At 43.2% G+C, this 24,200-nt stretch overlaps 1 protein-coding gene across 1 annotated transcript in view; it reads left to right on the top strand.

Moving 5' to 3' along the window:
* Window positions 1-24,200, top strand: part of UNC5C (unc-5 homolog C (C. elegans)) — a gene marked incomplete at its 5' end in the record, with an annotated part of 94,038 nt that overhangs the window by 38,681 nt on the left and 31,157 nt on the right. The window contains 3 exons of the mRNA XM_010138790.1: window positions 9,050-9,230; window positions 10,712-10,879; window positions 12,168-12,332. Of these exons, the coding sequence (XP_010137092.1) occupies window positions 9,050-9,230; window positions 10,712-10,879; window positions 12,168-12,332 (514 nt within the window). The remainder of the gene's footprint in view (window positions 1-9,049; window positions 9,231-10,711; window positions 10,880-12,167; window positions 12,333-24,200) is intronic.

Below are 24,200 nucleotides of genomic sequence, written 5' to 3'. Positions count from 1 at the left end.
CCCTGCCCATAAAAAAAAAAAAAAAAAAAAATAGCCAAAGCTCCAAATACAAGAAGGTGTGTAGAAGAATACACCAGCCTCGTGGCTTGAGGGCAAATCAAAGCACATCTTGCTTGTTCACTTGGGACAATGTAAGGAACTGAGGGTTTGCTTGGTCTCAGAGAAAACCAGATCAGCTTCTCTGCAGCCATATACTCCTGCCCACCAGCCACAGCCAGCACTGGTGCCAGCTGTACCATGCTATGTTTCCCCACTCTGAGTTTTATAGCCAGTATCAAGCTGAACCTGCTTACTGGTTCTGAAACACTCAGGTAAACGTTTTGTCTTCCAGTGGGTGGCTTAGGCAAGCAGCAGAAGGACCAGCTCAGGCAGTTACACTGAGGTTCGCATGCATAGCTAAGGAATGAAAGGGCAAACTCACATATTCCTACTGTGAAAAATAAAAAAGGAATGGACATAAAACCAAACTACACCCTGCCCTAGCTCCGTACCTCCCTGCCTTCTGCTTTTCCTCAGTGGAGAGGAATAGGGATAAGGTGGTGAGATAAGCAGTCTGACCTGCCAGACTCTACAGAAACTGCTGGTGCTCAGTGGAAATCAGACAGTTGCAGCTCCCCATTGTCAACATCTGTTTCACCTCCACTCTCTTCTGTGTGTGCATTTTATCAAACGTAACCTTCGAAAACAGTAAGGATCCCATTTTGTGATGCTCCAACAGTAATGGCAGAATTATTATCAATTAACCCCTTAGCTCATTTAATTTGTTCTTTGAAAGATGCCAGCATCGTGTTGCATGTGATAAAATATACAGACACTGAGTCACATCAAATTAGCTCATTGCAATAGGTTATAGATCAAAACATCAATGAGATGTGAGATTTGTTAATATGCTATGAGCTGCCAGACGAACTTTTGCATTGAAATGTATGATTTGTGGTGCCTTTAACAGGGGGATAATTGCTTCTTTAATTATAATTGAGGTGTTCCACAGAGTGATTTAATAGCAGGACAGGGTGTAACGTACAGTTTGGAGACCCAGTTGGGTTTAAAACTGGTTGTGATTAAAGTCATGACTTTAATTAGGAACTAGAGTAAAGAGAAAAGCATCCCTGAGTCAAGAGCCAGAAGAGGGGGTTTTGCCGAGTCAAGCTGAATAAAGTCACACAGACTTTATTCAGCTGCTCTTGCACAGGCAAAAGCTGATGGAAGCTGGGGACTTCTCCAGATAGGCAGCATCAGGTGGCTGCTCCATCTAATTGATTATTAATATGACTGCTGTTTGCTTTGTTTCATGAGAGCCACTTCTGTTTTGCAGCAGTTATCCCTAATTGGGAGTTCACGTGTATGCATTTCCATGCAGGTGTGTGTCACCAAGGCGGTGTTTTATATTCCTGTCAGGAAAGTGAGCTCTAACAGAGGCGAACAGAGGAGTCTGTGGCCACAAATACTAACTAGCTGGGAAGTGACACTGTCCTTTGCAGTGCCTTGCAACATACAGCAGGACTTCCTTTGGATGTCAGTGGGAGGAAGGGTGGAGATGGAAAGGTGGGTTTGTGTGCAGAAGGAGCACAGCCCAGAATGAATGAAAACTGCTCGTTGATTTTGCCCTGGAGAGCCATTGGGGAAGGTCTGGCAATGCAGCCCTGTCTTGCAAAAGTTCAGGATAAAGCTCCCTGTATTGTCAGTGTCTGGTCCCATAGATTCCTGTTCCTTTTTACATATTTTATACACCCCAATCTACTGGTGGGTGGACAGGGTACTCTTTTGACAAGTGTGGGAGGTAGGTTACAACTCCCTGGCTTGAGAATAGGCTTGTATTTGAATCTTGTGCTTTCCTGGGAAATACGCTGACTACTAGCTTGTTAGGTGGCTTTGTTTTTACATTTTCCACCAGTTCGTTTTCACAGTGCAGAAACCTGCAGAGGTCCTCTCACAGGACCAAGTTTTTTTGAGACCTGAATTTTGGGGGTCTTTACCCCATGATTTGCCTGTCTAGTGCCATTTCATTGATGCCGATGTAAGTGACGGCAGAGCATGCTGGTGAAGGAGGTTGCTGTGTGATTAGATCTGACCGCAGACAAGAATGATCTGTGGGAATGGAGAATGGCCAGATTTCTAGTCCCTTCATAAAATACTGCAATCGGAAGTTTTCTACTGACGTGAACTGTCCTAGCTTATCCTCTCCACAGTTTGATTTTTGCAGTGAAGACAGTTCTTGGGATTCTGGCTGAGCTAACACAAAGTACCTTTCCTCTTCAGGCTGTACCCCAAAAGAACATTTACCATGCCCCGAAAGAGCATTTTACCTTATGCATATTTTTGGAAGATACGCAGTGTGGGACACAGCTTTTAGCTGCATTTTTTGATGACATAGATGAGGATACTTCCCAACTTTCCCTCCGCCTCATCCTTCCAGGATAGCTCCTCATCCTGGAGATACTATTCTGTATGCCTACAAGATTAGTCTATCAGATCCTACTTTGACACTGACTGTTTCTTGCTCCCTATAGCCAACAGGCCTTGTAGTGCCTGAAGAGTGAGAGTTACCTCCAGCAGAGCTTTGCAGAGCCCCCAGTACCCTCAGTCACCTGGTGATAGTGTTTGCCTTGGTCAATTCCTCCGGCAGTAACTTCTTCAGATGCAGTGCTCACCTGAGGCATGAATAATTACATGCTCCCATGTTTTAACGGAGATATTTCCAAAATGCAGTCTGCTGAGCACGTCAGCTGTCACTCAAGAGTCATTTGGTCAGGGTTTGCTGGGTTTTGCTCAGAAATTTCCCTGTGCTTCCAGACTGATGCTTTTCTTTCACTAAAAAGTGTAACCTGGACAAAATCCTTTTAAAACTGGTAGGAGGACTTGTCTGTATGACAACAGGCACTATGTAAATTTCAGGGAGAATGGGAAGGGGGCCACCCTCAGGGAGTGCAGCCACCGCCCAACATCCTGTTCCCTAACTGAATTTAAGGATCTTAAACAGCGTATAGCTCTGTGTTTTGAAGGATGAGATCCATTGATCCATCCAACCAAAGAACCGCAGACGTCACACTGGTAACTTGTTAAAGCTGTTTCCAAACAGACCCCTCCCAGTTGCTTCAGTGACTGGAGAGTCCACACACCCATGTGGTGCCAAAAGTGCCAGCCGACACACATGTGCCATGGGACCTCCAGCTCAAGCCCCTCTTTCAAATGGAAAAGGAAGCTCACCAAATCCTGGTGGCCACATGGCAGCTTCCAAGGTTTTTGGTTAATGACCATGATCTGTATTTGAATTTAAGGTTCTGTGAAATAAGTTCTCCATCTGCTGCTACCAGTCCACCTTGGCCTTTGAAGATTCTTCTGTGAGGCTTCACTTCCCTCTTGTACATAAGGCAAAGCTGTAGTGGGGCCAGATATATCCAGCAGCTGTACGTACACCTTGTGTGTATTTTAATATTCAAGCAGAAAGCTGGATATATGTGGAATTAAGCAAGTGTTTCCACAGCAGGAACGCAAATTCCCCTTACTGGCAGCAGAAGCACAGTGGCAACAACTGAGCAAAATTTCATGACAGTTTGTGTTTGTTGTTTCATTCTCGGTATGTGTTTTGCAGTCTCTCATAGCTGTAATTTCAGTCTCTTTAGAGACCACTTTTTATTTATTTATTTATTTTATTTAAACTTAAATGGGTATAAAGTCTATGTCCAGCAAGTAGTACATGGAGGACAGCATCCCCTTCAGCGGGCAGTTGCTAACATGACTGTACATTTGAAACCAAATCTAAAAATCAAAAAACATTCTTCAAAGGGGCTCTCAAGTCTCAAGGTACCTGAAATAGCTCGATAGCTGTGTGAAAACTGCTAAATTTTTCTCAGTCTCACTTGGGCATTGTTACTGTGTCCAAATCAGTAGTAAGCTTCACCAATACTTTATTCTTACTGGCACATGTATATGTGCTCTCCCTACCAGTAGGGTATGGTATGGTATGCATGTCTGTTGTTACAGCTGGGGTGAAGCAGGGGAGCTGTGATTTCCCTTGGCTGTTGGAAGCAATGTGAGCTCATCAGGGACTGCAGCAAGGAGAGCAGTGCTGCCGTTACTGGCCGTCATGGCTGCAGAGAACACCAGCCACAGTGCTGGCACTGTTGGGGGACCAGATGGAAAGCAATCCTACCATGTCGGCCAGGACAGCGAAGACAGGGGTGCAATGGGCTCACTTCCCAGAACCCTGAATCGCCTTTTATCAAAGCAAATTCCTCGCTGCTCCCAGCCATTAGCGTCTTGTTTCTTCTGGAGAACTGCACCAGAGAGCTTTGCCTTTGTCTAGAGGGTAGAAGACTTGCTGAGCTCTCTGCTCTGAAGGTGGCTCTAGTGCAGGTTGGTACAGAGGAGGCAATGAGGTACTAGGATCCAGAACACAGACCTGCTTGTTTTCCTCTTGAGAGTGCAGCAGGGGAGATTCAAGATGAGCTTGTATCCCTTTTCCATTCTTGGGTTTCTTTTGGAGCAGGTGTGTTGTTGCTCTATAAGATTCTAAAACAGTTACAGTTATGCAAGTGTGCCAAGAGATTTGAGTGTCTAGTAATGCTAGAAACTTGGCATGGCTAAATTTGTGTCAGCAGTTAGCTTCTGTAATAGGTTTTCCTGCATATGTAATCACTTGTGTGATTTATGTTCCCTGTGTTCATTTAGTCTGCACAGAAGCCTGACCCGGCTGAGCAAGTCTTAGTGTCTGCATGTGCAGACTTACTTCAGGCTGCTGATGAAAACATCCCACAGCAGCACAGGTCTGTCTGCAGCTCTAGGGTACAGCTGGGACAGTGATTGTGCGTTTTCTGTTCTTCCTGATGGTCTTGTTTTTCATGTTGGGTGGCACGTGGCAGGTTCCCTCTGTTAATTAGAACAAATGTGCCAATTATGTTAATGTATCTCCCGATACCAATCAACGAATAATTAGAGACAACACATCTGTCTCTCACTGGGGAACAGGATGACAGAAAAGACACTACAAGGTATATTGCTCTAAATTACAGCCACCTTGGATCGTGCACTTCCTCAGTTAGTCACAGGGATGGCTCAGTCTTGTGGCAGACTTTCCAGCGCATTAGCAGCACTGGACCAGCACAGCTGGCAGGAGCTGCGTGCCTCACTGCTCTGCAGATTGCATCCAAAGCACTGAAGAGCTCTGACTGAAAAGTAGCTGACTTCAGGTGTGCTCCAGCTGCTCAGCATCCACAGTCACTGTGAGTCAGGGTTTCGTGCACTGCCCCCACACCTTTACAGAGGGGCTTTCTCTTGCTAGTCAGTTTGCAAGCATGCAAAAATACTTTCCTGAGTGGAAAAACCAAAAAAGAAATGGTGATTTTGTGCCTGCTTTTTTTCCAGGGGGCTGGTATGTAAGAAAAAACAGTGCATGTTGTTATCTTCTGTAGCTGTTGTCTCCACAGGGTAACACTTAGCCATCCTTCATGACAGTGTTGTTGCCAGTTAAATGATTTCTGTTTCGGGAAGGAAAAACTGATGCTCAGGCTTTTTCTATGGATATGCAGAGCCATCCATACATTTATTGCTAACAGTTAGTGTGATGTGCCTGGTTGAATTGAACAGAGCTAGGTAACTGTTCAAGAATCGTTGTGACTGTAGCTAGTAAGTATACATCCTCAGTACTTAAGCAAAAGCAAACATCTACTCTAGAAATGTCTTCTCCAGAGAGTTGAAAAATGGAGTCATGAGGGCATGATTTCATATGACCCTGAAGACAGGCATCTTGCACACTTCGAAATGCCCGTGAGTGTCCCGCTGCCCCTCTGTCTACTTTGCTGGAGGGGTGCTGGTCTCTGGCACATAAATGTCCAGTGCCTCATCTGCCAGCCTTGTTGTGAGCATGGCAGTTTCCCCAGGGTACCAGTCACCATTATTAAGGCAGTGGAATTAAATTCAGGATAAGTTTCTGCATTGACTGGATTAACAGCCTGCTTCAGCGAGGGGGCTGCACCTTGGGGAATGACATGGCATCAAAAGAGATTGTTGCTTTTAACTTCTTGTAATAACAGTTTGCATACTTGTCATTCATAAATCACACTGTCTCGTTCCACTTTGTTCTCTTCTCTTTTGTATTTGACACCTGATCTCTTCCTAGTTATGTGACAGAACAACCCTGCTCCCACCTATTCTGGTTACCAAAAAAAAAAAGAAGAAAAGAAAAAAATTCTGATATTTGGAAGTGCTGAGCACTGCAGTCACCTGCACGAGCAAAAATGAGGCTGTCAGTAACTGAAAATAAGGACCAACAAAACTCTCATTTACATAGTAGTTTGTCTCATTTACATACGTAGTGAGTTTATTTAGTTATTGTTTCTACAAGGACTGAGGGGTAAAACACATCTGCCGGAGGGGTGTACTCTTTTTTGTGTTGCTCTGCTGATGGCTAAAATGTATAGGAAAGGAGACTCCTGTCTCTTGTCAAATCATCCATCAGTTTCTCCCTTCAGATTTGGTGATGTTACCATTTGCTACGTGAACAGACTCATGACACGATAAAAACTGGGATGCCAGAAGAAGACTGAATTAGACGTGTCAATGGTGCATCTTATAAAAGAGATGGAGTTTAGATGTGAGCACACAGTACCAATGTCCTGGCAAACCAGATTTTTCAGAAAAAAAGTCATACCATTGTTCTGCAAGTTTAATGGTTTATTGTTAGCAAATTCTGTAAGCCATTAGGTAAAAGGGATCTTTTTCCTAAGAGATTCAGTGAAGAGCCAGAGGCAGTATACTGAATTATGCAGAGTATCTTTTTTTTCCCCTGATATTGGCAACTTCTGTATTCATATAATCTTCAGTGTTTTTGCAGAGATGAAAGGGAATTTAATGTTCATAGCTTTAGTTTTGTCTAACCAGCTGAGACCCAAACTGAATATGCACATGTGTGTTTTTGTGGAGAAAGCATTGCAGAGTACTGGAAAAAGAACTGCAGGCTTGAGCAGTGAGCCTTGCATAGTACTGAGGGCTGCTAGAGTATGTGCTTGGATGGACAGAAACATTTTGGACTGAGCCTTTGACCATGGGATGACTGCAGTCCTGTTCTTACTGGCCCCCTGATATCCTCAATGTGCAGAGCACCAGAAAAGTGTAGGTAGATTTGAAGGTTGATATACAGCTGTGGCAATGCGAGTAGTGTCTTTTAGAGTCCTAACACAGGCCTGTGCTCTATCAGAGCACACAGAAATAAATACTGATATTAAAATCTAATAAAGATGTTTTGTTTGTCTGAGAAGCAAGAGTTAAGTAGTAGCCTACCACTGGAGGAGAGGTAAGCTCCGGGCTTGTTTTTCAGTCTGGGATGCATGCAGATGTGACCTATGGGTGACATTTAGTCACCCTGGCAAGGAAAACCAGGTCATTGACTAAGAGCTTGTATTTTTCATGTTAAATGATGAGTGTTGCAGTGACAGAAACGTAGCTTCCAAATTTTTATGTCAGTTTTTCTTCCTCCCGTGTTCCTCACAGACACATGTATCCATTTCCACAGCCCATTTTGCACCACCAGTTTTAAGCTATAAAGTTATTGATAGTCGTGAGGCTATCACATACTGCAGCGATCTGCTGTGGGAGAGGAGGTTTAAAACAAGCCTTCCTCAGGGCAGTGGCTTCACTTTCACTAAGATGCCTGTCTTTGGAAGCAGCTCACACCTCACGCACATCCATCCAAACTGGTAGGGGAGGTAGAGCTACTTAAAGCAGGGCTGAAGATGGGGAGTGGGAGGTGGGCAGCTTGAATCCAAGCCCAGTCAACTCCAGCCAATCCAAGCCAAGCAAGTGCTTGGGGTGAATCAAGTCCTTGGTGTTTAACACCCGGAGAGGCCAGTGGTTTTCTCCCCAAGGCTTGGGGTGGTGTGTACTGCTGTCTCAGCAGGACAGCAGGGTCTCAGGTGGGCCTTGGTATGTCAATGCTGAGGTAGTTCCTCAAATGTCTTTGGAAAAGTGAGGTTTGTGAGAGCAGGTCTTCACAGTGAGCACCTCTGGGGTCCGGTGGGTTGATGGTGCTCCACGTTTTTCTTGCTTAAATTAAATCCTGGGCACAAGCTGAAATGATCCAGAGACGTGAAGGCCTGGCTTTGATCCATCCAGGGCCCCAGTCCTGTCTTCCAGAGCACGCTCAATTCAAATGAAAACAAGCTACTAGATTTGCAGCCAAACTGTATTAGGGTGGCTCACAGCAGTCAGCTGGGATATAATAGGGTGTTTCTTTAGGAAGGCAATAAAGAGAACATTGTCTAGGTTAAAAATCACGTATGAAAATATTTTTCTGTGTAACTAAGGAAATTACACTATATTAAAATATAGTTTACATAAAGAAAAGGGAAATATAAGCCCTGATACAGTCTTTGTGATTTCCTGTTTCCTTGGTAACTCTCGGTTTCGCTTAATCCCGATTGCTGCAAAACAATAACATGTGTGTATGTGTGAGTGCATGTATACTTAAAAACACTGGTGTGTTTGTAATTTGTTAGTGTGTCCTACTCTGGTGTAGGGCCTCAGTGTGTTAGACCCAGGGCAGGCACAGGGCAGGCACATACAATGTTACTGTATTATCAGCTGCCTAATTAGACAAGACATAGAAAAGACCAGGTGACGTCTCTGCTGTTTTAGGTTTTCTGACGTTGTAAGGGAGTTCTCTGTTTGTAGATGTGGTCCTAAGGTATCATCACTGCTTTCTTATCCCTTGCCTCAGACTCTGAAAGCATAGATCAGCTTTTTGTCGCTGTACAGTAGCTGGCAGCCTTTGAAAATGCATTAATATTTCCAAGGCAAGGCAAGATGCTTTCATGTGGACGGGCAGGAGGGAAAGGGACATGAAGGAAAGGGTAGGCATGAAGGATGTTCTCCCACATTTCTGATGTGGTATTTTGTTTCAGTTGGCAGCTTGTATCAGGTGAGACCTTCATGATGTGCTTTGACTTGTAGCGCTTTCTGAAATGAGCAGTGTAATCAATCACAGATACTGTACCCATTTTGGTGTGACCTGTGCTGACTCACTGCCTCCTCTCTGGCCCTTTGAAACCCCAAGGTGGAGTGGCTAAAGAATGAAGAAGTGATTGATCCCGTGGAAGACCGAAATTTTTACATCACCATCGATCATAACCTGATCATCAAGCAAGCCCGGCTTTCTGACACAGCCAATTACACCTGTGTAGCCAAAAATATTGTGGCCAAAAGAAAAAGCACCACAGCAACCGTGATTGTCTATGGTAGGTGATGCCTTGTCTCGCTGCACGTGGATGTCTGCTCAAAGTGAGTGGTGGGACAGGAGGGGGTACAAACTGCTTGTATGCAGCTCCTACTGTGGGGAGCAACCAGGCTGGGCCGCCTGTGCTGCCTGCTGACTGCAGCCATATGCAGGGACTGCAGTCAGGGTTCATTACCAAAATTACTTAGAAGTGCAAACCTGATGTCTCAGCTTATTGGTAACAGTGTTAAAGGAGGAACAAGCACCTACACAACCAGCCGGTTGCCTCATTGAAGAGAAGGCAGTGGCTCCCATAGCTGTTAACACATTGCAGCTGGATGCAGGAAGGAGTCATTAGGGCATTTCCTCCAGCAGGAACATCCAAGGCTTTGTTTCTTCCAGTGCATTTCATGTTTTTAGTGTCACTTTTCAGAAATAAAAGTAAAACTGAAAGGAAGGCTGTGCTTCCAGATACTGGTAAGAGTGTCAGAGCACAGCAGAATCTACTGTCTTCTAATATCTCTTTAAATAAACTTATTTTTGTTGTCTGCTCCAAAACATAGTCTGACGTCAGGGGCAAAGACTGCAGTTCATAGGCACACAACCTGGCTTAAAAATAAACATCAGGGAAATACAAAGCATAGGGTGGCATTATTCCGTGTTTGCATCTGCAGCCTCGATCTAATACTGAGGATGGCCGTGCTCTGGCTGCAGAGAGGCTGGGTGAGATGCCCTCCTGGGGTCTTTTCCAGGCTGTGCTCTGCCCCACCAGTCTGAGCCTTTGCCCGTGCAGAGTTACTGCCCTGATGCATCCCAGGCAGGGGTACCCACCAGAACAAAAACTGCTCTGACGACATGCCAGCTGACTGTCCGGATGTTCCTTACAATCAGCTTAATTATAGGATAGACAAGTAGGAAAAAATCCCTATGATTATCCCTAATATTCGTTTCATATTCAGGGTAGCAGTTAGATTTAATTGTAAGCAGTTGCTTCCCTGAAGTTACAATGAGGGCCTTTTAGTTCAGTTTTTATAGAAAACCAACTGAATTGAGATGATTAGCAGTGTTTGTGATACTGAGGGATGGGCCATGCAAGAGCACTGTGTTTTGTAACTGTGATGAATGCAGAAACATAAATATGTAGGCAGAGCTATGAGTGCTCTCTGAATCCACGGAGATTTTGGCCATACACACGCCACCAGGTGCTTACTGCTGGGTCAGGTCAGTTTTCAGGAGAAGGCAGGTCACCTGCCAGCTGAAATAGTCATCAAATGGTGTTTTTCATTCAGCGTTAGCATTGCTTTGACTTGTACAGTGACTTCTGGCATGTTGTTCAATCAGTACGTTGGAGACATGGGTTAGTGTCTCTTCAGTATTGCTTCTTGTGGTCTTCCCAGTCATCACTTTTGACTGCAGTTGGAGGTGGCATCACACAGAGCTAGAGGTGCCTTTGGGCGGAATGGCTTACTTATGTGATCATACCCTTTCTCTCTTGCTTTTCAGTGAATGGTGGCTGGTCGACCTGGACTGAGTGGTCAGTGTGTAACAGCCGATGTGGGAGAGGCTTTCAAAAGCGTACGAGGACCTGCACCAATCCTGCCCCACTCAACGGTGGAGCCTTCTGCGAGGGCCAGAGTGTTCAGAAAACAGCTTGCACCACTCTGTGTCCAGGTTCAGTATGAACATTGCATAGCTCTAGATAGTTTGGCCGTCACCAGTCATTTCAGGAGGACACTATTAGTTACAAAAGTCTCCTTTTCTTTATTAATAAATCCAACATTTCAGTGAATAAATATGAAATTGTATTACGTAAGTAGATAAAATGGTGAGGACATTTTATCAAGCAACAAGGGGTTCAGCCCTGCTTTTGCACACAGCTTGCACCAGTGTCTCAGCTCTGACAATTCAGGGGATTTGGGGAACTTTCAGAGCTTCACATTTTAAGAGATAAAGGTTGAAAGCTCTGAAAAAGGACTGGAGTTTGTATATAGAAAGCAACTGTGATGTAAATAAATTTGCAATGTTTATTCAGACCAGCTGTCACAGCAAGTGAAGCATCTGGGGTGTGGATATTAAATTTGAGGCACATGCTTACTTGACTTCAAATACAAAAGACGTTTATACTGGAAAGAGATGTGTATCCATACCTTTAAAGGTATTTAAATGTAAACTTCTGAAAAATACGAAATTCCTTCAGAACACGCAAGGTACTTGGTGGCCTTTATGTGACAAAGTTCTGCCTATTTTCTGTCCTGTTGTCCAGTGGTTTCCTAATTCTGCAGTCCAACTCAAATCGGTGGCAGTAAGGTCATCTTCAGCTTGTGAAGCTTGGCCATCCTACTCTGCATCTTAGTGGTGGATGCAACCTGAAGAGCTGAAATTTCATCTCTGGTCACTATTTCAAGTTACAGACTCCTTGCTCAGGCTGTGTCACTGGAATAATTTCATAGTTTGTTCTTCGGCTGTTCAATTTAGTACTTTTGAAAATCATTTGCAAGATTTCGAAAGGCGCTAAACACATTCCTGATTCTGCTCATGTGAAAGAGATCAGTGCCTCTAGATATTTCTTTCAATAGGAAATATTTACCATCAAGTATCTTCCTACTAAAGAAGAATTTCTGTCCAAGTTTAACTTTAACCTGTGTAAAAAAAATGCCAAAAGAGAAAAAAAAATCAAACCACAAACAGATTCCCGACTTGTTGCTTGTTTTCTTGCACACTTTGAGCACAGAGAAACTGCTGGCAAATTTATAAAAAGAGAGGAGGGAGCAGAAGTGGGTTTGGGGCAGAGAGAAAGGAGAGGGAGAGTGAATGTGCACTTAAAGTATAGAAACAGAACTTTAAGCAGAGCAAGCTGATGATCCTTCTGCCTTGCCAGGAGTGGCCAGGAGTTGCAGGCTGCCTTGTACTGAGACGTGCATCGCTCTCACTAACAAATTACGTCCTTTCCTTGTCTCAGTGGACGGCAAGTGGACATCCTGGAGCAAGTGGTCCACCTGCGGCACGGAGTGCACTCACTGGCGCCGGAGGGAGTGTACAGCCCCAGCACCGAAGAATGGGGGGAAGGACTGCGAGGGGCTGGTGCTGCAGTCCAAGAACTGCACTGATGGGCTCTGCATGCAGAGTAAGTGATGCCTTCGGGGTCTGATGTGAATGTGACTGCAGGTGAACTTTCAATAGCTGCAGATGTGCATCAATGACCCAAAGTCACAGAATCACTTGTAGGATGGAGAAATTAGTTAATCCAGTTCTCATGAGTCTGGACACCCCACTCGTCTTCCCTGAAGATGCCTGAGGTTTATGAAGTTGAGCAGTGAAGAATTAGAAGGACTCATAACAGAGCTCTGTCCCCTCAGCCCTCCCCACCAAACAACCCTTCTCTGTAATACCAGCTCAGCATCGGTCTCGGGATGTTTGGCAGTGACTCTCATGGCAATGCAAATGAAAAGTAGAGGGTTTAGGGCAAACACGGTGTTTTCAAAATAGACAAAGTAGATCAGCTTCTAGCCTCTTACTTTCAGGATGGTAGGTACATGCGTTTCTGCATATAATAGTTACTCTCCTTTTTGAATTTCCAGTGCCCTGTAGTAGAAGGCAGACACCCTGTGTCTGTGCAGTGCCTATGCATATTTCACGTATTTATCAGCATGCTACAGCCTCATGAAGATCAGCTCTAGCACTGGAGTCTATTTGGCCTGTACCTATTCATGCCATGGTCCTGCCTTTGTGACTAGTAAGAGTGAGAAGAAAAGTAGGCTTTTAGCGTGACGGACAATTAGTCTTCTCTGCCCCCCATCCCTTCTCAAAAATGAGGTCTTCTCTGTTCTGCTGGTGCACTGAAACTTCCTTTCACATTTCGTTTGCACAATAACCTGAGTCAAAATCTTCACATAGACCTCTCTCCTGTTCCTTCATCCTGTCTCTCTGCAGTATTTCTCTGTCAAGCCTCAGCTCTATGTTGCCGAAAGAGTTGTGGCTGTAACTATCTGGTATCTATGCATCCAGATCATAAAAAGCTTTGAGTTCTCTCATGAAAAGGGAGTCAGGAATTGTTATTCTCTGAGGCAGGTTACTTTTGACTGAAGTAGTCGTGATGACAGAAAAATGACACTACTAGCTAATAAATAGGTCTGCTTCTTGAATAAGTGCCATATAGGTGGCAATCTCTGAGCTACCCTGTGGCACAGCATGACCGTTTGCTCTAAGGTTTCTGAGACTTAAAAAAAAAAGCTTTTTCAGTGTGGTTCGCACAAACAGTTTCATCACATTAGAACTATTAGTCAGTGTCAGCAATCTATAAAGCTATAATTCCTCAAAACGTTTACTTTGTGGGAAAGACAGAAAGGTAAGATTCAGAGCTCCTCTTTTTTTCTTTTCTAAAGACGGGAAAAAAAAAAAATCCAGCCATGTCTTACTATATACCACCCTGGGAAGCTAGTGGGGAAGCTAACATACCCCTCGCTCCAGCAGTGCGAATATGTCATTATGGTAAGTTAGGAAGAAAAGATACATTTCCCCATACAGAAGAGCTCTTCACTCTCTGATTATATTTATACAGGTGTATGTCGTCTTTATGTAAGTGCATAAAGAGAGGCATTTAAGCAGAAATTTCATGAAAAAGTAAGCATAAAGGTACAAAAGAGTAAAAGCCCCGTAGGGATCTCATTTATCTGTTGATGGTTTATTGCATTTTATTTCTGAAAGTGGATGCTGGTATAAAGCAGAAATCTTCAGTGGCAGAGAGGGTGAGGCTGTTGTGAATTATATTCCACTTCATATGTATGCATATAAAAAATGGTAATGAAAAATACAGAGTCACATATTGACCTGCTTGGCTTCAGGGGCTGTGATAATCCTTCAGTGTTGGAATTTAATGGCAGTGTTTTAATGGTGTTTTTATACTCACAGGGTTTCATATACCTGTTAAACTTACAGTCCTGCTCCCTGATCCATCACTGCTGAGAAGATTGATTTGCTGTACTTGGTGGCAGTGTGCCTGCTGCTCTCTCTCTCTCTCTCTCTTTTCTTTATTTCTCCTTCTCAGTTTATGCAAAACTAATATCTGAACTTACATTTTTGACCATGTGGATATGGATTCTTAGCAAATGTTATGCTGCCTGCTGAGCTAGGAAGAAACACAGAACTCCTTTCATTCTTAAACCACTATGCCTCTTTCCACATTACTTGAAGCTGGTGGGCACTGCCCTGGAACTGACATTTCTCCTAGCCTGGGGACCTGTGGATCCAGAGCAGACTTTTCCAACACCTTCATGCCATTGGGTCTTGCATGGCACAGGTGACATGGAGGGAGCCACAGCCACCTTTCCTCTGTGGCCGTAGCCCTCTGGGAGATGTGTTGGCCAGCTGCTTACCTTACCATGGCCAAATTCTACTCCTAGGTGCCCTGGTGCTTCCTCCTTAGTGACAGTCTTTAGTAAGATCTTGAAGGTTGACTTCAGCACCATGGGTGTGGATGAGGTCAAAGAATCAGTAGACAGACCTTCTTACCAGGAGTCACTAGGCTGTTGCTTTGACAAAAAACTTGTCAATATATATCCTGGAAAATGTTGGGTTGAATGAGTCTAATTTACAATCCCTTTCTCTTTCAGTCTGTTATTCAGTACAGTAGCATCAACTGGGTAAATCAGTAAGCTCTTTCATCAGATTGTCCCTGCTGCAACAAAGAGCCATAGTTCACACCAGTATCGGTTTCTGTGGGAATAAAAACTGTGGAGCTTTCTCCATCCCTTGTAATTAGAGTAGTTTACACCCAAAGCTGTAGTTTGTGCTTACCACTAACTGTGGCATTTCTTGTGCAACTTTGTAGTCACATTTATTCAGAGTAATGATCTTGCTAGTACACCCATACACTCCCTTATCCAGTAGTTAGTATTTTTCTGTTAATGTGAAAGAATGAACAAACGTTAAACTAGGAAGCCTGCAGAGAGACAGCAGGCTGAACTGGAGGAAGAAAGCAGCTGTAGTGAAAATTTATTACGGTCATTGCTATTTTAAGTTTCCAAATACACAATATTGCCTAGCAGGTCCCATTATAATTCCTGTAACAGCATTAATGTGATCTTCTGGAACAAACTATGCTGTAGGTGTAAGAAAAATTGACTGGTTACCACCCACACTAGTTGCATTATTGCCTCCACAGTTGCATTATTTCCCATCTGAAGCATGAGTACTGTGTAAATACTTCAATGCAAGGAACAACACTTTAAAAGGCGTGAACTGCACCTCACAGGGGATAGCTGTAAACTGAAACAACTGCAATTAACCCTCCAGTCATCCTGCCTAATGACTTTGGTGGGCATTCTGTGGGGCGTCTAAGAAAGCAAAGCACTCCACTACTGGCTCAAACATCAGGGCAGGTAGTACCCTTCACCAGATCACAGATAGGTTTAAAACAACGTACAAGGGGAAGAGTTTTCTGGGTCCAGTCTGGAATGATCATGTGTGTAGTACCGAACAGATGCTAAAAGTCCCTGGTGAGCCAAATTCTGCTTTGCATTATGCGTAATCAGAAAGATTGGTAGACAACCTTTGAAGAGAGTTAGCTATGTTACATGGTTTTATTGAAGGCCGATTACGTGAGTTGTGATGTGTAGCTGTCATGCTCCGAGCATGTCATCTGTGTCCTTTCTGTCGAGGGTCTCAAGTGACAGTGTTCAGATCTGTACTGTCCCTGTCCTGAATAAGTAAGTATAGAAAGTCCGTAAGTGTGAGCTTGGTTCATGTCCATGCTGGTAAAGCTGTTGATCTTCTCTGAAATTGTGCTTGAGATGTGCAGGGTCGGCAGAAGCAAAATCAGGAAGAGACCACCAGTGTTCCTTCTTCAGCTCACTCCCTGATTTAGTTGCTCTCTGTAGTAAAAACTGTTGACTTTGTCCAGTCTCACCATAAGGAATACAATTCCATCACTGAATTGGGTCAAAAGGAAGTTTCCACTTCTGAATCGTTTTGGACATTGTGGTAAAGTGTGGACTTTACCTTTGTTCATTTGGATTTAAGTAAATTAGCATAAAAAGAATGAGACATGCTACTATCACTTAGAATGAAGAAGAGATTTGAAACATCTGCACCCATCAATGCTCTGGACTAACTCGCCATGTAGCTTAAGTACTTGGAAATTCAAATAGTGGATACACCACTTGAGGAAAAGGCATCTGTACCGTGGTAAAGATGTTGTTACCAGACTAGTCGAAAGTGAATTGGTGTGAAATCCTGACAGCAAGTATGTATTTGCCAAGCACTTTGAAATCCTCATCTGAAAGGTGGTATGAAGTTCATAAGGTTCCCTCCTACAATGGTAGTCCCTAAGCGAGTGAAAAAGATGCAGCTTGTCATGCTTGTGCATGAAATGGTTAACTGCTGCCCTTCCCCAGTCTCGAGCCCGTTTATACACAGATCTCGAGTAGAAAGCAAGGTTAACCTGATACTAACATTATTTTCTTTCTGAAGCAGATATATTCTGCACATGCTGTGCTTGTTTAATGTAACATGCCAGAACCTCTGATGGAATAAGCATTCATTTCCCTTTTTTGGCTTGTTTTGAAAGCAGGCATTCAGGGAAGAATTACAGGGCAGAACAGTTTGATGAGGACCTCTGATCCTCCAGAGCAGATTAGTGTGCAGAGAGCAGGGGAATGTTTTCCAGACTCCAGGAGGTAAGCAAAGGTCTCTCAAGGGAGACTGCAACAGAAGCCCATGTGTGCAGAGGAATGAAATAAAACTTTTTATTAAAAGCATGTGAGTCAAGTGAGAACTTCTAATCCATTCAGTCTGTCAACATAATGATAGAGCTGGCCTGTTTCGCTGAACCCTTGCAGGAGGATTTTCATTCATCTGAAGAATGCATCTCATCTGTTCATAGAGGAAGTTTTCTGTAATATTGTTGTTTTGATATGAGTAAAGAGATGTGTTACTCTGTTCTCAACCCAACTACTATGTAATGGCTTAGCAGCCAAGGGATTTTATTGCACACATCTCAGAGTTACAACTCATCTTTATTTTTTTTGTAGCAACATGAAAAATCCCCAGCAGAGAAGCATCCACATTCTGGTGGGCCCTCTGCAACTGAGAGCTCTTGCTTAGAAAACCTGCTGCTCAAAGTCGATAAAAACATTGAGAGAAAATAGAAGGGCAGAGGCACAAGCAGAAATCTCCTTGTCTTACCCCAGTCAGTTCAGAAAAAGTCACTTTCTTTCATTAATTTTAATGAAAGGGAAGTGCTGTAAGATCTCTAGGCTGTTTTCAAAAATCTCAACTAATTAAAAAATACTGAGGACATGCGGAGAGGAGAAAAAACCCAGTCTTGTCCATCTATAATTCCCTTGGGTTTTTTTTTTATTCTTACTTTATTCCTCTGCACATTAAAACAAGTTGTCACTCAGATGAAAGAAAAATGCAAAGCTTATACTAATGTCTAACTGATACATTAACTTCATTGTAGTGGAAAAAACCCAACATATGGTGACAGGAATGAGTGTTTGTATTTTCCTTACCATGTACAAAGGTGGGTATATTTAATGATTTTTGCTTTCCTGGCAAAGGGTGTGAGGTAGAGCAAGGTTACATCAGCAGCCCAGGGCTCATCAGGGATTCAGTGACAGGATCAGGAATAAAACTCAGCGTTTTCTATTTCTAAATCTGTGTTCTCCATAAAGGACTAACAAAAACAGTGGCATCACCCTTATATCAAAACTCACGTTAGAGAAGGAAGTTTCCATAGTTTGAGAAACGAACATTGAGCTAATCTTCTGATTCTGGAGTCTCTGGGATTTTTGAGGTTGTAAACCAGGAAATCCAAGTTACTTTCAGTCCTCCCTGTAACATGTTTGCTCTTGCTCCACTCCAACTGCAAAACAGGGCAAACCTGAAGAAGTCTATTTAACATTCAGGCATTGCAAATGTGGAATTTGCAAATACACAATCTAGCAAATTCCAATGCTAGATGTGTTTTCTTTTGCTGTCAAACATGCATAAATGTTAAGGTTCTATGCATCTAAGATACGAAAGACTGACTTAAGATTTAGCCAAAAGGTCAAAGTCCTTGACTGTAAAAGGCTGCATAACGTCAGAATTGCCTATTCTAATCCACATTAATTTTTAGCAACAAGTTGCCCTACTCTTCCAGCTTCCCCCACCCCCATATAGATGACGTGCATGTTTAAACTCAGGCAAGACCTTCCTAACAAAGTTAGCAAAATGCCAGGAATCTGATTTAAATTGAACACGTAGTTGCAATATTAGTTATAGAATATCATAAACCTCTGTTCAAGGACAGAATGAGCGAGGCTCCCCATTTACCCTTACCTGCTCAGGGAAGATCTGAGATAATACCCAAGTAAATCATCAGTTACAAAACCTCAAGCTCGCTGTTTGTTAGCCCACCTTGAACCTGCCAATAATTAGTCTTCTAGAAGGAAAATGAATTACATCTTTGGGATGCCTGATATCATATCTGACCTTCAGCATCATTACTGCAGACATGAAGGTCTTTCTGTAGAACAGCAAATACAGGAAGAAGCTGAGCAAATTCTATGTGAAAGTTTTTTGCAGCTCCAGGGATTTTGTTGTTTTCTTTTTTTTAATGATGAACCACCATGAATAAGGTATAAGATATCACATCTTGATTATGTGCTGGTGTTCCTAGGAAAGAGCAGGGGAGAGAAACAATTAACAGCAATTACAATGCAAAGTTTATTGTTAATATTTCTCCTGTGGCAAATCTGCATTAGCAACGTGTTAAAGAAGCATGAAGCCTTAACTCTGAACATTCTGAACATGCAGCTTACCCAAGGTTTCACTTGTACCATTGACTCTGCCCCTTTGTAGAAAAGGAAGTGCTGGAAGCTTGTGCAGTCACAGTCTCTGGACAGTGGGCTTATTCCTACTTAGTGTCACTACACTGGATAAATCCACCAAAGTAGAGAAAGAAAGGCAGCAGCCAAATGCGTGCTGCCTTCTCTTCTTACAGGTAGTTTAAGATCATTGACTTTGGAGTCAAAAGGGGGAAAAGTGCTGTTACAATATATTATGCTCAACCTGTTGAGTTCATTGCAACAGGATGTTTCCGAGACATGTCATGTGGGTAGGCTTTCAAATAGGGCAGGTAATTACATGACCTTAGCTCCTTTTGAAACTGCTACATAGAGGGTAAAGTCAAGAGTGATAATAGATTAGAAGCAAGTGGTACCAGATTAAAATATGATGCATTAAGGAAACAAGCAGTTATGGCGTGCTTTGCGCAATCTTCACTTTATTAAATGAAAGTGCACATCTCCAACTCACTGACCTTGAACACGGGCTCAAAATACGTATTATTAACTGTGACCTCAGCAGCTAATGATATAAATCAACTTCTTTGTAGGATAATTGCAAATGTTTTTGTAAATATGATCCAGACTTTATAAGCTAGTAAATAAGTGCCCAGAATGATCATCTTCAGCTACTCTACCATCTTACCTAGTTAGTTACACGCTGCGAAGAGGGAAGGTAGCTGGGGAAAATACAAATGGAAAACTGGGGCTTTTTCCCTTATGTGAATATTTTATTTTCTGCAAGCAACAGAGTAAGATACTTTCATTATCTGACCAATTCACTCTAAAATTGATACTCATTAATACAAATCCAGCATGACTAGAAAGCTAGCAAAATCTATTAAGGACCAAAAAAAGGGGAGCCGGTTACAAAGCTCCCTCTGCATGAAGCTGTGACATAGAGTTTTACACCACAGGGAAAACAGTTGTCTTTAAAATATGCCAATCATCTGCAGGCCAAGGCAGTATATTCCCAGGGCTTTCTAGGTAAAATCAAACAGGATTTCAGGATGCCCATGGCCATGATACTGAGTTCCCAGTCTGAGCACCATGTGTGTGTATATAAGCCCATGAATATGCTGAGGGGTTGATTCTTCCCCAGCAGAAAAAAAAGAGAACTTAGAAAAGTCAACCGTTTCAGTGACTGTTTGGTGATGCTCTGTTTCAATTCCAGTCTCAAAGGAGTCAGTGCTGTAATCTCTGCACAATTATCTTTCATAGGTCTGAGATTCTCCATTCCCAAATGTTTCATTTTTCCCCAACTTGGCAGAAGGTTTATCTACTCGTCCCAAGAAAAATTGCCGCAGAATAATTCATGCTGTAAAAAGGGTCAGCCTGCCTCTTTGTCAAAGCTAACCCCCTAAGGCACACACGCAGATATGCTGAAGGCCATTCAGCCACAGAGACCCACCACTGAGTCCCCTGCGGGCTCTGGCACAAATGTGTTTCCAGAAGGTCAGAGCAAGGCATGTGGGACCAGAATTCTCAGGCTAGACCGATTTCAGTACTTGGGGATCATCTGCCTTCACAAACTGCACCAAACTAATTAAATGAGCTTCAAAATCTATTTAGTTAAATGGTCACAATTTCCCAAATCAGTGCAAGTGTGACTGATGCTGAAATTGAGTTAAAATAAATTGATAAAAAGCCAGATGAAATCTTTTCTTTATGCCAGTGGTGTAACTTTCCAGTATAATCAGACATATTCACCTTTCTCAGCTTTTCCCAGTGTGTTACATCATTATAAAGGTGCTTAAATTGCTCTTCCTGTGCTTTATAGAAAGAGAATAGGCAATGCCTACGTAATGCACCTTTACAATGATGCATCTGCATGTGTACAAAGGTTTTGTGCCTGTGTAATTACGTTACTTACAAAAAAGCCCACCTCTAATACTTAGTAGAAGCGCTTCCACTGGGACAAAAGTTGTATTTACAAGCCTAAAGTGGAATATAAAGTAGAATGCGTGGAGAAACATCCACTTAATTAAAAGCTTTTTAATGAATGCATTTCCCATGCAATTACAGTGGTACAATTTCTGTGCATTAACCCAAGCCTCCCACTGATTCTCCAGGTATGACACAGGGTGAGGTACTTGTGAAGTGAGGGAAATAAATGTCCACTTTTGTTGAGCCTCAACCAGAGGGGACTATGCAAGTGTTAAGTATGATTATTACTATTTTATTCATCCAGCAGTAATTTACACAACAAAACATCAAAAGCCCCCTTGAAAATGTACTTTTCCCAACAAGCTGGAGGAAGAAGCTTAAATTACTTTTCTCAAAGCAGGTAGCTCACTGTGGAACCAGATGCTGTGAGTTCCTGTCAGCAGCCTGAGCAGCCTTCCCAGAGTCAAACCCACCAGCTCCTTTCTAAATTCACCGTCATTAAGTTTTCATGATCGTAGCAGAAGTCCCTCAGTACTTGCCAAGCAGCATTGTTGATATAAGGAGGGGAAAAAAAGAAAACGCGGGAGAAAGATCTCTTTTCACTGCAGTCACTTTGAAGAGAGGAGAAAGTCATTCTTCATTCTTTGAGCTGCTAATCCCAGAGCAGGTTAGGTTTGCATCGTTATCTGATGAAGATGCCTTTTCTCATTGTTTGAAGGCATAGTCATAGTGCCCAGTTTGAAAGTCAACTTTCTAAAGCAATACCTGTGCTCTTGTGCTGAGAGCGTGTCAATAGCCCTGCCTCCTGCCCAGCCAGCACCGCCAGCGCATGGCTGCAAGCCTTCCCCTTACTGCTGCCCCTGCAATGCCCTTTCCCTTTTGGAAAAGCACTTTCAAGACAGGGGAGTGTTTAAAAATAATTTTATTCTAAAAAGTCATGCCCAAATGGCCAAAAGTATCTGTAGTTGCCATGTTTGAGTGATCACCAACAAACGTGCGTAATTTGCAAGTGCAAATGGAGCTGGCATTTGACCAGTGGATGGCCGGGATTGCCAGCTTGGCTGGCATGCTGAAAGCCAACCTGAGGTAAGGTCTCTGCTAGCTTCGGTCAGCAAAGCCTCCCAACATACAGTGAGTGAACAGACATCCAGCACAAGTGGCCACCTGTCCAGCTGTAGACTCTCACAGCTGTAGACAGCCATGACTCTTGTCCCTCAGCAAAAAATCAGCATGACCGTGACTCAAACGCATGGCACCTCACTAAGCAGCCCTTAACGCTTCCACCTCAGCCATGCCTTCCTTCTGTGTAAAAACCATATGTTTCTCAGGCTGAAATTGTGTCCTCACAGACACTTGTGAAAGAAACAGTTGGCTGGAGTTGGTTGCTTGGTTCAGTTTACAGCACATGTAGTAGGATAAGATCAAGCTCACTTTACTAAGCATGTTCGTTTGCAAGGTTAATGGAAGTAATGGGCAGTATCCTTGCTTCATCCTCCCATTTTAACGGACATACCTTTGAATACATATGCAAAATATTTCTGTTGAAGAAATTGGTGGCCCTGTTGTGTAGCTGCAAAGATGCTCTTTGTAGTTATCCGTATGAGAATCTGTGCAAACCTGTAAGATGGAAATAAGTATTTGTGACAAACAGGGTCTGTGGACAGGTTGAAATGAGGTACATTTCTTTCAGAGTATTTGGGGACCACACTTGTTTGCTTTGATGAAAAGACCAGAATTTGGATTTCCATGTTCCCATGAGGAGAGAATGATTTCAGTAATATTACACCTGATCCAGTCCTTTGTGCCTGTTGAGTGGCAGTTGCTCGATGACTTCAGACGTGGCAGGAATGATGCACGACCCTGAATGCAAAACTCGCCAGCTGAAATGCAATATAATGAGAGAGGAATAGCCCTTCCAACTCTGCGTGGGTGAGCTTGAGCTCTGTGGGTGAGGCAGAGCAAGGGGACATGTGCTGCCCCATGCCAGCTCCCCCCAGAATGTTCATAAAGTGCATAGAAAAGTCCTCAGCTTCCCCAGTGGATTTGAATGTGAGGCATTCAAAGATACAGCCAGTTTAAATCCCGCCTTGTCCTTGTTCCTTGTTCCTGCTGGCTGCTTTCTGGTCTCCAGAGACATCTTGCCAAAGGAAATACTGGGCATTATGGCTGTCGCCGAAATTGAGGTTCACTAAATATGGGCCTCAGCATTCATCAGAGGAGTAACTAGGGTACTGTAAATTAAAGCCAAGACTTTCTGAGCACTCACTCAAGCCCTCAGAAGATGCTCACCTGACTTTTCATGGCCAATATCTGGAGTACACTAGTAGAAGTGGGAAGCGGTTATTACAAAAGATTGAGTATGTGTGCTGAGAGTGCACATTGGTGAACTTGCCTCAAAGAACCAAATAAATGAATGTAAGAACATAATATTTCTAAAAGCAATTGTAAGGCTGGAATCATTCTTGTGAAATACAGTTTTAAATAGATACTACAGGCAATATAGTCTGTCCCATGATGCCTCAGAAAAAACATCATCATCAAAAAGCACCTCTTCTTGCTCTGGTGCGTAGGGTTGATCTTGGCTGGATGTCAGGTTCCCACCAAAGCTGCCCTATCACTCCCCTTCCTCAGCTGGAGAGGGGAGAGAAAATATGACAAAAAGCTTGTGGGTTGAGATAAGAAGAGATCACTCACCTATTACTGTCATGGGCTAAACAGACTTAACTTGAGGAAAATTACTGAAATTTGTTACCAGTCAAATCAGAGGAGGGTAGTGAAAAGTGAAACTAAATCTTAAAACACCTTCCCCTAGAGATCACTCACCTATTACTGTCATGGGCTAAACAGACTTAACTTGAGGAAAATTACTGAGATTTGTTACCAGTCAAATCAGAGGAGGGTAGTGAAAAGTGAAACTAAATCTTAAACACCTTCCCCCCACCCCTCTCTTCTTCCCAGCCTTAACTTTACGCCCAAATTCTCTTCCTCCAGTGATGCAGGGGGATGGAGAATGGGGGTTGCGGGCAGTTCGTCTCATGTTTCTGACCCTTCTTTGGTCTCAGGAGGAGGAGTCCTCACACTCTTCCCCTGCTCCAGTGTGGGATCCTTCCCACAGGAGACAGTCATCCACAAACTTCTCCAACAGTCCTTCCTACAGGCTGCAGTTCTTCATGAACTGCTCCAGTATGGGTCCCCCATGGGGTCACAAGCCCTTCCAGCAAACCTGCTTGTTAAGGGTCGAGGGACCGAGGTAACAACTCCTCGAATTCCTTAACGAT

The sequence above is a fragment of the Buceros rhinoceros genome, unplaced genomic scaffold, assembly GCF_000710305.1.
Source record: "Buceros rhinoceros silvestris isolate BGI_N320 unplaced genomic scaffold, ASM71030v1 scaffold2816, whole genome shotgun sequence".
NCBI lineage: Eukaryota > Metazoa > Chordata > Aves > Bucerotiformes > Bucerotidae > Buceros > Buceros rhinoceros.
This window is presented reverse-complemented; position numbering and strand designations above follow the sequence as displayed.